Source organism: Octopus bimaculoides, chromosome 1 (genome assembly GCF_001194135.2).
Source record: "Octopus bimaculoides isolate UCB-OBI-ISO-001 chromosome 1, ASM119413v2, whole genome shotgun sequence".
NCBI classification, from domain to species: domain Eukaryota; kingdom Metazoa; phylum Mollusca; class Cephalopoda; order Octopoda; family Octopodidae; genus Octopus; species Octopus bimaculoides.
Genome location: NC_068981.1, coordinates 194,564,261 through 194,577,688, shown reverse-complemented (window position 1 = coordinate 194,577,688; position 13,428 = coordinate 194,564,261). Strand labels below are relative to the sequence as shown.

The window sequence follows — 13,428 nt, the reverse complement described above, 5'->3', positions numbered from 1 at the left end:
ATGTCAACGAAAGCCAGGTACAGAGGTTTATCCTTGGCTAGGTATTTCTCTTGCAACTGTCTCACTAGAAATAAGGCATCAGTAGTGCTTTTACCTGGCACGAACCCAAACTGCATCTCATCTAAATTGATTCGCTCCCTAATTAGTTGGGCTATGACCCTCTCTGTAACTTTCATAACCTGATCTAACAGCTTGATGCCTCTGTAATTATTTGTATCTAAAGCGTCCCCTTTACCTTTGTAGCAGTTGACTATGATGCTGCTACACCAGTCATAGGGTATGACTCCTTCGTGTATCACCTGGTTCGTAATACGGGTGACTAGGCTATAGCCAACACTGCCAGATATTTTGAGCATCTCTGCAGTGATTCCTGATGGGCCGGGGGCTTTCCCGGTCTTCATACTCTTAATTGCTTTATCTCTTTCTTAATTGCTTTATCAATGTCCAAATAAAGTATAAATATATATGTGGAGGGGGAAGGGGGTGTCAGTAGTTACATCATTGATATTTGACAGGTATCTTCTCTGCAGCAAGACACCCATTCCTGTGCTTCTGTCATACTTTAGCCTCTCAACATTGGACATAAAAACCACCTCCTCACCCCTTCTCAAATTCAGGTTCACTTCCACTGCGTGGTACTTTGGGAAAGTGTGTTTTACTAAAGCCCTTAGCTTTGGTAGATGGAAACTGAAAGAACCATTTTGTGGGGGGGGGGGGTGTATGTGTGTGTGTGTACAAAGTTTTTTTATTTGTGGGTTAACAAAGATACCAATGGTTTCATGTAAGAAAAAATGTCTTCACATTTATCAAGCCTTGATCTTCTGCATATTTATTTATCTCATAATCCTATACTGTCTCGTGTAACTTCATGTATTCTCATCCAAAATGAATATGAGTACCAACATTCTCATCTTATCAGGCTTCAAAGATGTTAAGAGATACCTCTTTGCATGAAACTATTGGTAGCCTTGTTCAGCCACAAATAAAAAATATTTATCTACCAACATGGTATTGAGCACTCATTCTCACAGTTCAGTATTAGTGTGTATGTGTGTGTGTGTCCCCGTCCTTGTCCTGACATCATGTGATGGTTGTAAATGAACATCCTTGTCATACAAGCAATGTTATTTGCAGTCTTCTTTCTTGTTTCCAGTCTTCTTTGAAAAATGTGTCTAGACATGGGAAAACATTACTTTGGCAACAGGAAGGACATCCAGGTGTAGAAAATCCACCTCTATTGATGAACTCTGCCCAATGCATGCAAACATGGAAAAGGAATCATCATCATCATCATCATCATTGAACGTCTCTGTTGTCCATGCTGGCATGGGTTGGATGGTTTGACCAGGGCTGGCACGCTGAAAGGCTGCACCAGGCTCCAATCTGATTTGGCATGGTTTTCTCTATAGCTGGATGCCCTTCCTAATGCCAGCCACTCAGAGTGTAATAGGTGCTTTTACATGCCGCGGCACAGGTGCCATTTGTGTGACATCAGTATCTGCCATGACTGCAATTTTGCTCAGCTTGATGAGTCTTCTCAAGCACGACTTAAAGGTCTCAGTCATTGCCTCCATGAGACCCAACGCTTGAAAGGAACTCAGCCACTTTGCCTCTGTGAGGCCCAAGGCTAACAAAAACGATGATGGTGCTAGCATTATATTAAAGGCATCATGAATAACCAGACTTAATAACTGAAAAAAGAAAAAAAAGAAAAAATAGAATGTGAGAAACAAACCTGACAACAAGGGTTCCAATGCAGGGATCAGCCCATATCTCAAACATCTTTTCTTCTGTGCCTACAGAGAAAATGTGTAGACATTCGTTGCTAATGTAAGAAGCTGCATCAGGGGTCATTTGAGATAGATTCGACCTCAACCAGGTCTTGTGGTGGTCACCATTGTCTGAAGAATTAAGAAAACATTTGAAAATTGAATATTGGTAAAATGCAAGAAAATTAAGGAACAGAAATGCAAAACCTTTCTTGGAGAGAACTGAAAAGAGAAGTAAGCAGAGATTATAGAAGACAACCACATTAAGCACTTGTGCTAGCGCCATGTAAAAAATTGGATGTGCTTAGTGCCCTGTGAATAGCACTGGTACTGGTGCCAAGTAAAAAACGCCCATGCTGGTGCCATGTAAAAAGCACCCACTACACTCTCAAAGTGGTTGGTGTTAGGAAGGGCATCCAGCCATAGAAACCATGCCAAAACAGACAGTTGGGGGACTGATGCAGTTCTCCGGCTGGCCAGCTCCTGTCAAACTGTTCAACCCATGCCAGCATGGAAAACGGATGTTAAATGATGACGATGACAATAACTAATCACTTACTCCACTCAAGCTAAAACAAGTTTTATGCTCTTGGAGAATGTAATCCAACATTACCATTACCATCATCATCATCATCACCATTGTTATTATCCTAATCGCCATTTCTCCATTCTCACGTGGGTTTGATAGATCTACTATACAACACCATATCAACAACAGTCTTAGGTCTTAGTCATTTGTTACCACATCTGTGAGACTTTTTATAAGCCTGGTACATTTTCTATCAGTTTTTATTGGCAAACTGTTAAGTTACAGGGATGTAAACATACCAACACCAGTTGTTAAGCAGTAGTGGGGGGACAAATACAAAGACACACACACACACATGTATACGACAAGCTTCTTTCAGTTTCCATCCACCAAATACACTCACAAGAATTTGGTTTATCCCGAGTCTATAGTAGAAGACACTTGCCCGAGGTTCCCCCTCAGTGGGACTGAACCCACAATCATGTGGTTGGGAAGCAAATTTCTTAACACAGCCAACACAGACTTGTTTAGAAGCTCAGTAACTCCAAATTAGAACTGACTCAGACATTGAGGATGTTTGCAAGCCATGCCATCATATAAAAGCAAATGTATGATGATGATGATGATGATGGCTATAATGACTATGATGATGATGGTGGTGGTGAGGATGACGATGATGATAAACCAGAAGAAGCGAATGGGGTTGCTGTATTGACTCACCAAAGATGTCCGTCGTATCCTGCATCACCTTCTCCTTTGATCTGGTTCCTGGAATCCATTGGTCAGGTAGAACCTCATCACCAAGCTGTAACCATAGTGACACACTGAAGCCATTCTGGTAGGGTGGCCACGGTAATAGATTGGACACTTGCATTGTGACTGGTGCTAGACTGATCACCTTTGGACTGCTGCCAGGGTGGACATCTGGAAAAGAATTGAAGGGTGAACAATGGTAACAAGGTGTGGGCATGGGATGAGATAGGGTCTGTGCTGATCCAGCTGACTTAAAAGGGAAAGTAGTCCAACCATGACCCTCTCATCTTTTTTTTTTCTATTAGACTTAATGTATCTTGGACTATATCATCCAATTTATCCAACATTGTTTAAAGCAGTAAAGTGCTATTTGATTTGAGGAAGATTTGGCTACTATTTCTAGCAGACAGATGAACTCCACAGATCAATGATTCTCAACCATTTATCTATCTATGGAGCCCCTTTATTACTATTTTACTCTGGTGGAGGGTTCTGAAAAAGAGGAAAGTCTTCAGGACCCTCCTGCATAGGATTCTAAGCGAAGCAACAGTCATTGCACTTTCCAGACCACGGACATTATCCAACCACTGTGTTCTTGGTCTACCCCTAGGTTTTCAACTGGTTGGGTCAGCTTGAAGAATTTGTCTTGCAATTCTTCCCAATGACATTCTACTCCCATGTCTGTAGTACCAGGGTTATGACCTTTCAATGCAGAAAAATAACAGCTCAACCAGGGGAGGGGCATCCTTGATCTCCAAGCTACATACCCTATTGAGAAACATTACAACAACTATTACTGGAGAAAGTTATGGTATTGACCAAACTATCAGATGTTGTTATACATCATTGTTTAACGTCTGTTTCCCATGCTGGCATGGGTTGGCCAGAAGGCTGCACCAGGCTCCAATGTCATCTGGCAATGATTCTACAACTAGATGCCCGTTCTAACGCCAACCACTCTGACAGTGTAGTGGGTGCTTTTTACATGCCAGTGGCACAGGAGCCAGACAGCCAGACAGGGCAAGGGGGCTGGCATCGACCACGTTCAGATGGTGCTTTTTATGTACGACCGGCAAGGGAGCCAGTCAAGCTGGCATCGGCCATGTTCGGTTGGTGCCTTTTATGTGCCACCGGCATGGGGAGCCAGTCAGGTGGCACTGGCAACGACCGATGCATGTATGGGCACAATGTGCTTTACACTGTTTTAGCCTTTGAATGACGCCACCACCACTGGTCAGGTGAGCAGGCCAACATTCCCATCGCAGGGTGGCTATCCATTTACAGCTGAGTGGACTGGAGCAACATGACATGAAGGGTTTTGCTCAAGAACACACTGCACCGTCTGGTCCAGGAATCGAACCCATGATCTAGCAATCGTGAGTGCAACACCCTAACCACCAGGCCAAGTGCTTTCACACTGGAGAAAATACCACCTAAATATTGCCTTCGTGACACCTTGAAATATTGTTGTTGTGAGGAAAAGTGAAGAAAACACAAAAATAATTTAACAAAATAAATAATGAAAAAGAAAGAGATAAAATACCATTATCACAACCAGACTCCATCTTGTGTTTGCTGCTGCTGTTGATGCTGCTGCTGCCATTGTAATTAGAGTTGCTTGAATCCTGTCTCGTTACCGGAAACTGGACATAATGAGTTGGTGACACTCTATAGTTTTCGACAATCCCTGTTAGTGTTGACAGCAGTAAATCCTGACAGAGAGACAATTACAGACCATTAATTAGCATTTTTAAATCATCATCATCATCATTATTATTATTATTATTATTATTATTATTCAGTGAGATGGCAGAATCGTTAGCAGGTTGGACAAAATGCTGAGCAGTATTTCACCCATCGCTACGTGCTGAGTTCAAATTCCACCAAGGTGAACTTTGCCTTTCATCCTTTCGGGGTCAATAAATTACGTACCAGTGAAACACTGGGGTTGATGTAATCGTCTAGTCGCCTCCCACCTAATTTCAGGTCTTGTGCCTTTAGTAGAAAGGATTATTATTATTATTGAAGGTTGACACCTTAAATAGTGAAATCTGGCAAAGTCGTTAGTATGCCAGGCAAAATGCTTAGCGGAATTTTGTCCATCTTACATTCATCACCATCATCATCACGGGCATATGGTGTAGTGATTAGGAGCGTAGGCTACTAACCCCAAGATTCCGAGTTCAATTCCCTCCCTAAAATTGTAGGCCTTGTGCCAAAATTTGAAACTATTAAAGGCAGAAAGATGGCAGACTCATTACTGCTTTGGATGAAATGCTTAACTGCATTATTTCCAATTCTTTATATTATTTGTTTGGGACCTCAAGAGTCGTAATGATGCCATCATGATATACAGGCATAGGAGTGGCTGTGTGGTGAAAAGCCTACTTCTCAACCTCATGGTTCCAAGTTCAATCCCACTGCGTGGCACTTTAGGCAAGTGTCTTCTACTACAGCCTCGGGCCAACCAAAGCCTTGTGAGTGGATTTGGTAGATGGAAAATGAAAGAAGCCCATTTTATATATATATATAGTGAGAATTTACAAAAAAACAAAAGACGAAGATGAGTGTGTAAACAACAAACAAATGTATTAGTTTAACGCTCGGGAAGTGAGAAAGTCTTATACGTTTCAAAAAAAAAAGGCATCCAGTACTCCCTGTGAAGTGGTTGACATTAGGAAGGGCATCCAGCTGTAAAAAATCTATGCCAAAGCAGACAGTGGAACTTGGTACAGTCCTACCAGCTCCTACCATCAACCCATGCCAGTATGGAAGACAGACATTAAATGATGATGAAGATGATGATGATGAAATGCCAGTGACAGACATCTTATCTACTTCATCATCTCCACTCAAAGTGCAGGATGAATTACACATTGATATATAATATATAATGAAGAAATAAATGAGAAAAGAGTCATGGATCGAATTACAATGGGCAGAGAGTATAATAAGACTGATAGAACGAAGAGACAGAAGGGTAGGGTACATTACAGAACTGCCACAGAACACTCGTGTGATCACAGAAAAATAATGAGAAAAAAAACCCCCATAAAAATTGCAAATGTGAAGAATGTTCATGGTGTTACTTACATAGGGAGAAGCATCTTCCATGAACAAACGCAGAAGCAGCTTCAGTTCAGCAGCAGTGATCTCATTTTGTGCTAACTGTTGAATGAATGTGAACAGCAAGATCTGTGTTTCTAGAACAGAAGAACAGCATTTACACTTAATGCAGTGATATCATACAATGTCTACACACAGCTACACACACCCGTTAGCATTTAAAATGGCCACATCAAGCCTAAATTTTCTGCCTGTTTTATGTTCAGACTGATCAAATCAGGCCTGTCACACCTACCTTACAATGTCATTCTAAAAATAAACGATCACATCACTGAAATCTTGAAGTTATGAGATAATACATGATTAATTCAAAAACAATCATCACCATCATCGTTGTTTAACGTCCGCTTTCCATGCTGGCATGGGTTGGCTGGTTTGACTGAGGACTGACGAGCCAGATGGCTGCACAAGGCTCCAATATGATCTGGCAAGGTTTCCACAGATGGATGCCCTTCCTAACACCAACCACTCTGAGAGTATAGTGGGTGCTTTTTACATGCCAGTGGCACAGGAGCCAGTCAGGTAGACCTGGCATTGACCACATTCAGATGGTGCTTTTTACGTGCCACTCGCATGGGAGTCAGTCAGGAGGCACTGGCATTGACCATGTTTGGATGATGCATTTTACATGCCACCAGAACGGGAGCCAGTCAGGGGGCACTGGCCAGCTACAATTTTGCTTTTATTTGATTCAACAGGTCTTCTCAAACATATATCGCCCAACACATCAAGGAGCAGACATGCAACCCTGGCATCAGCCATGGCTGCGATCTCACTTTCATTGTCGGGTCTTCTTAATCACAGCATATCTCCAAAAGTCTCAGTCTCCAGTCATTGCCTCTGTGAGGCCCAACATTCGATGATCATACTTCACCACCTCATCCCATGTCTTTCTGGATCTACCTCTTCCACAGGTTCCTTCCACAGTTAGGGAGTGGCACTTCCTCACACAGCTGTCCTCATCCATACATAACACATGACCATACCTATGCAGTTGTCTCTCTTGCACATCACATCTGATGCTTCTTATGGTCCAACTTTTCTCTCAGGGAACTCACACACTGCCATCAATGCACACGGACATTACACAAATTAAACAAGTTAAATGTTACAAAACCATAAAAAAAGCAAAAAAAATATATTGAATTACCTTTATTTATGGAGGTCTTTCCTAGGAGATCTTCTTTCATCCCATTAAGTATAAGTCCAGCAATACCCTACCCAAACAACAATGTGATTTCATTTAATACAGGTTCTTGTAACAGAATGGATTGTAATAAAAATAAAATTTATATTGATGCCTCTCTGTGTCTCTCTCTCATACATTTGTAAGAGTATGTGTGTGTGTATGCAAACATGTATGCGAGATCATCATTTTAATGCCAGTCTGCAGCATATAACCAATCAGAGATCTAAATAAGATCATGTGAGACAGCCTGTTCTCAACCCAGTTTGAGCCTACAGTTCCTTATAAAAACCCTCTTCTCAATGTCTTTGGTTCCAGACCTTTTAAGGTCTAGCCACTGACCGCACAAGACACAGCCAGTTCCAGTGATAGCACCCATCCAACAGCATAAGGCAATCTCTTTCTTCATCGCCACCATCATCTTCTTAATGTCGTCAACATCATCTCTCTATGTACACAGTAACCAGCAACTCGCCCAGGTTCCAATACAGCACTGTTCGTGAATTACTTCACCATGGATCAACAGCAAATATACAACTTGCAGGAACTCCTGTACCAAGTGACCCAAGCAGCAGCATTACAGCCACAACTTCACATATGACATGTACTGCAACCGGCTCTGCATCGTTGCCACAACTTCTTGATACAGTATTTCAACTTATCATGTACAATTGACTACAAACTGGTATTTCTCATTCTTGTGTCTATGAACATTCTTCTAACTCCTCATTATAGACTCTTTCAATGTTTTTCTTCTTCATTACTATTCTTATCTGTACTTAACGCACACGCATACATCCATGCCTATACACACACATACACTTTGTTCTCATGATGGCCTGTCTATTGTTCTGTATACATGACGCACACACAATCACACACGTTAACATATCAATAAATCTTCTCTCTCAAACATTCTACTCGGTTGTGTGTCTCTCTTTCTCCTCTGGTACATATAAGTATTATTCCAGCATTCTGAACGGAGTCATTATTAGATGGTTTCACCACGCTTCACCTTGACCATGTGCTTGAGAAACAAAATCCCTAACCACATAGACACATCTCTTAAGAATTTTCGTTTTGCACCTGCTTTCTATTCTATGGGTTGAACAGGTCAGTAAGTCACAGACTCCAAGAGTACTGCTTACTTAGAAAGGTCAAGGGATCTTGCATCTTTTGCACTTCATTTTTGGCTTTGTTTTTTCATCTGAAGGCTCTTCTTACCACCAACTACTTCACATAATGGTCTAAGGACATTTTTTGTGGCACAAGCACAAGAGATGTAGTTATGCCCTCAACAAGATACACACACATAACAATACATAGTTCTATTAGAAGTGAGTAAAATCAATGTACAGGGTGGTCCAAAAGTAGGTTTACAGTTATTCAACTATCTCTTTTACATTCATATATTAACAGTTTAGATCTTAATTATAAAAAAACTATGAAACCATTATTCTATGCTAATTTAGTTAATTGTATGATAGAAATTAAAATGTAATAACATGTTTAAAAAAAATTTTAGAGTGCCTATTTGATAACTATAAGCCTACTTTTAGACCCACAGACCGTCCGTCCGTCCGCCCTCCCGTCCGTCCATACGTACGTACATACATACATATAAACATTTGTGATAATTCATATATTTACATTGAATGTTATCATCCATTGTTGAATGGTTAATGCTTACTTAGGCAGGTGTGTATTAATCAAGGTACTACACACCACAAACACACAGAGCTCCCAGGTGTGGCTGGATAATTCAAGGCATTCTTATATGCTCACCATTCATGCTTCCCAGTGTAAATACACAATCGATGCAACGTGTGATATTCAGTTGCATCCTTTTTTTATTCCAAGTTCAAATCTCACTGAGCTCAATCTACTTTGTCTTTTTTTCTTTCTGGAGGTGGGGTCACTAAAATAGATACCAGTTAAATATTAAGGGTACTTTAAATAGCTTTGCCTGACCCAAAATGCATAACGTTATGTAGTTGTGAAGAATCAATGTTTTAACACTTAAGAGTTATCTCCCTTTACAGTTATTACCTAACATGGGTTTATTGATCAGTGACAGCTCTCAATATCTACATTTACGCTCCTACTACAATCTCGCCATTAACCCTGTCGCGTCGTGGTCCTGTTTTAGCGGGAATAGATTAAACGTCGTCTCACACACACAGTCTCTCTTTATTGTTCACACCCTTACTGGCCATCCTCGAATGCCCCATACTCGGGAGATTACCCATCCTTACCTCAGAACTCATAGCTTGCATGGCACCCTGATCTTCACGGCATGTCTGTACTAACTGGTAAAGAATGCGGTGGAATATTCCTTGACCATATCCTTCTCTGTTCATGTGGATCATTAATTCAATAATGAGGCGGTAGACGGAAGCAAAATGAATCTGGGTGAGGTAGAGATCTGATTCCTTGCTCCGAGATGGTTTACCTGTTGATATATACAGAGAGAGAGAGATATCTTAGGATAACACATATTTGAAACAGTCACGTAACATGTATACAGGTACATCCATTTGATACACAGGGATAGATATATTTAAAGTTTAGCAATAAAACACAAATAGGTAGATATGCAAGATACATACACACATACTTACGGCATAGGGCATAGGGACAGTGATATATACAAGTACAACACTGTGATATCCACATATGCATACACATATGCTTACAGGGTACATCATCATCATTTAACATCCGTTTTCAATGCTGGCATGGGTTGGATAACTTGACAAGAACTGGCAAAGCTAGGAGCCACATCAGGTTTCAGCGTTTGATGTTTTGGCATGGTCTTTACAGATGGATGCCCTTCCTAATGCCTATCACTTTACAAAGTGTACTGGGTGTTTTTTTTACATAATACCCATGCTTTGCACATGATACCAGCACCAGTGCTTTTTATGTGGGCTGATGGGTGGAATATATACAGGTGTACCTGCATGGTGAAGGTTTGTAGCTAAGTGGTCATGGTGTTGCACATGTGATCATGATATTGTGGGTTCGATTCCCAAACCAGGTGCTGCATTGTGTTCTTGACCAAAACAGTTCATTTCCCATTGCTCCAGTCCACTCAACTGTAAACGGGTGACCACCCTGTGACAGACTAGGCCTCCGGTCAGTGAGAAGATTGACCTGCTCACTTATTCAGTGGGATGGCATCATTTGAAGGCGAAAGCAATGCAAAAGCTTGTTGGGACCAGCAAATGTATAACAACAGCCAATCATCAGGTCAGTCACGTGATCTGCATGGCACACAAACATATATACATATACATACATTTATACATACATACATACATACATACATATATATATATATATGTGTAGATCTTATTAATATGGGGATAGTGAAGGCAAGTGGCCAAGTGGTTAGGGGTCTTCCACTGGTGATTGCAAGATTGTGAGTTCAGTTGCTGGACTGAGCAATGCATTGTGCTCTTGAGCAAAACACTTCCTTCCACATTGATCCAGTCCATTCGGCTGTAGATAAGTGACCCCGTGCGATGTTGTGGTCTTGGTCACTTGTACACCACAAAAAAAGTAACCTTTAACAAGCCGCCTTACATGCTAGAAGGAGCAGTCAAAACGTCCAAAAACCAGATTTATGAGCACTCTTTTCGTGTTTAAATGTACACTAATTTTATATGGAAAATATGTTGTCTGTTGACTTTTTATAGATGCTAGGCCACTGGTAAAAGATTTCTAAAATTTTGCTACCCTATATTATTTTAAGAATATGATTTTAGTAATTTCTGAAGTTAATCGGCATTTTTTTATTTGCTGCCGACTAAATCTGAGCTTCTGAATTTGAAAAATTATAATATATAATGATGAGACACGTGATAACCGTTTCTAAATTATATGTTAATGTTTGGCATACCCACTGATGAGAACTTTGCCTAGCAAATTATTTTATTTTCTAATTAAAGTTCGAAACCTAGGTCTGGTTGTAAAAAACATGGTAAAAGTTTTTATTTTTCATTCCCTTCGAAATTGCTCTTAAATGTGGTTTTTGGATGTTTTGACTGCTCCTTCTAGAATGTAAGGCAGCCTGTTAAGGGTCACTTCTTTTTGTGTTTAAATGTACATTAATTTTATATATATATAAAAACAGAAGCAATGCTACCCCGGATTCTGTTGGAGTCATTACAGGAACCATTACAGGAACCATTACAACAGATCTAAAGCAGCCATCATGTAATTATGTTGCTATGACAACTGTACCTTTCAGATCATCAGATAAAGAGAATTCACTGTCAGCATCATAACCACACTCGATCAACAGACATTCCATCTCAGTGTCGGTACCCTGCTGTAATAACTGGCGGACTTCTTCTTCATCTACCAAGTCATCATCTTTGGAATACTGCAAAGAGAGAGACAGAGAGAGAATGAGAGAGAGGGAGAACATGAGAATGAGGGAGAGAAAGACAATGAAAAAGAGAGAGAGAGAGGGAGAACATGAGAATGAGAGAGAGAAAGACAATGAAAAAGAGAGAGAGAGACAGGCCAAGAGAATTAAGCAGAGAAAGGGGGACATGAGAATTGGGTGCAGAAGAAGAGAAAGAGGGCCAGAGGGAGAAAGAAACATGAGAATGAGAGAGAAAATTAGGCAGGAAGAGAAGGAAAAAGAGAGAAAGGTTGCATGAGAATTAGGTAGAGAGGGGAGAGGGAGGGTATTAGGTGGGTAAGAAATGAAGAGGGAGGAGAGGGAGGTAGACAGAAAGTAAGAATTAGGTAGATAAAGAAACAGAGAGGAGAAACAGTGAGAGAGAGAAAGAGAGAGACAGAGAGAGGGTTAGGCAGGTATAGAAACAGAGAGATGGAAAAGAGAGAGAGAGAGAGAGAAAACAAAGATTAGAATGACAATGATGAAAGAATGTCATGATTGCCTGAGTTTTGAGTTTGTTTTGGATTTCTTCCATAATATGTAAGACATCTACTGAAAATGTTGCAAGGCGTCATTCGAAACTCAGGATCAAATCACACCTTGACAAAAATACTAAAACTTCTTTCCTGATATTCAAGAAAGTTACTTTAGCAATAATGTCTGGAATACAGGGTTCTTTTTGTGCCCACTCTTCCTTTGTCATATGATTAACAACTTCAGCAATCACTCAACAGATCTTTATTAAAAATAAGAGAACGTCTGCAATGGGGGGGGAGCAGCCTACAGTGCTTTTTACGTGCCACCAGCACAGGAGCCAGTGAGGGGAACTGGCCACAGCCCACCATTATGATGTAACCCAAACTCTTCAGAATGGAATTTCTCCTAAAATAAATCTAAGAAGTACAATTATAGCAATTCATAAACCTCATCCTTATCTTATCTCATGGCTACATCAAAGAATTCCTGGCCAAAATCTCTTGCAAGAGTGCTGAACTTGTTTTCCTTAGCATTATCGTGCACACTAGGAAATCTTTGCTGTTTCACACTAATTATTTTGGGGTGTTTTATTGTAAAACAGCAAAGATTTCCAAACGTGACTAATAATGCTAAGGAAAAACAAGTTTGGTATTCTTGCAAGAGATTTTTTTCCCCATATGTTTAACATTACAGAAACCAAGGTTAAGCAGCAACCCTGATAACAGCCAAATTTGGTAAGAGACAATTGATGCAACTATTCAGTTCTATATTCAAAAGATAAGGAATTATGTACATTATTTACATTTGATGGATATTTGTCCTCATCTTGTTTGTTGTTAACATAACGTTTCGACTGATATACCCTCCAGCCTTCTTCAGGTATCTTGGGGAAACCTGGGTTCTCATTCCTAAGGTATTTTTTAATGTTATTATTATTATTATTATTATTATTATTCAGGTCACTGCCTGGAATCGAACTCAGAATCTTGGGGTTAGTAGCCCACACTCTTAACCACTATGCCATATGCCCATGGGCAATTATGGAGTGATTTTTAGGGCTTATAAATCTAATATTCTCCTATCCTTCCTTAATACTGGTTCCCATATTCTGTTCATATCTGCACTCGGTCTGCTTAAGAGGTTGTTGTGTCCTAGCATATGTGCTGCTGCTTTT

At 40.4% G+C, this 13,428-nt stretch overlaps 1 protein-coding gene across 1 annotated transcript in view; it reads right to left on the bottom strand.

Moving 5' to 3' along the window:
- LOC106869897 (lysosomal-trafficking regulator) overlaps nt 1-13,428 on the bottom strand; it is a 189,845-nt gene that overhangs the window by 56,644 nt on the left and 119,773 nt on the right. The window contains exons 8-14 of the mRNA XM_014915825.2: nt 11,612-11,753; nt 9,619-9,815; nt 7,328-7,394; nt 6,145-6,254; nt 4,595-4,763; nt 3,019-3,222; nt 1,736-1,901 (exon numbers count right to left, since the gene is read on the bottom strand). Coding sequence (XP_014771311.2) covers nt 1,736-1,901; nt 3,019-3,222; nt 4,595-4,763; nt 6,145-6,254; nt 7,328-7,394; nt 9,619-9,815; nt 11,612-11,753 — 1,055 coding nt within the window. The remainder of the gene's footprint in view (nt 1-1,735; nt 1,902-3,018; nt 3,223-4,594; nt 4,764-6,144; nt 6,255-7,327; nt 7,395-9,618; nt 9,816-11,611; nt 11,754-13,428) is intronic.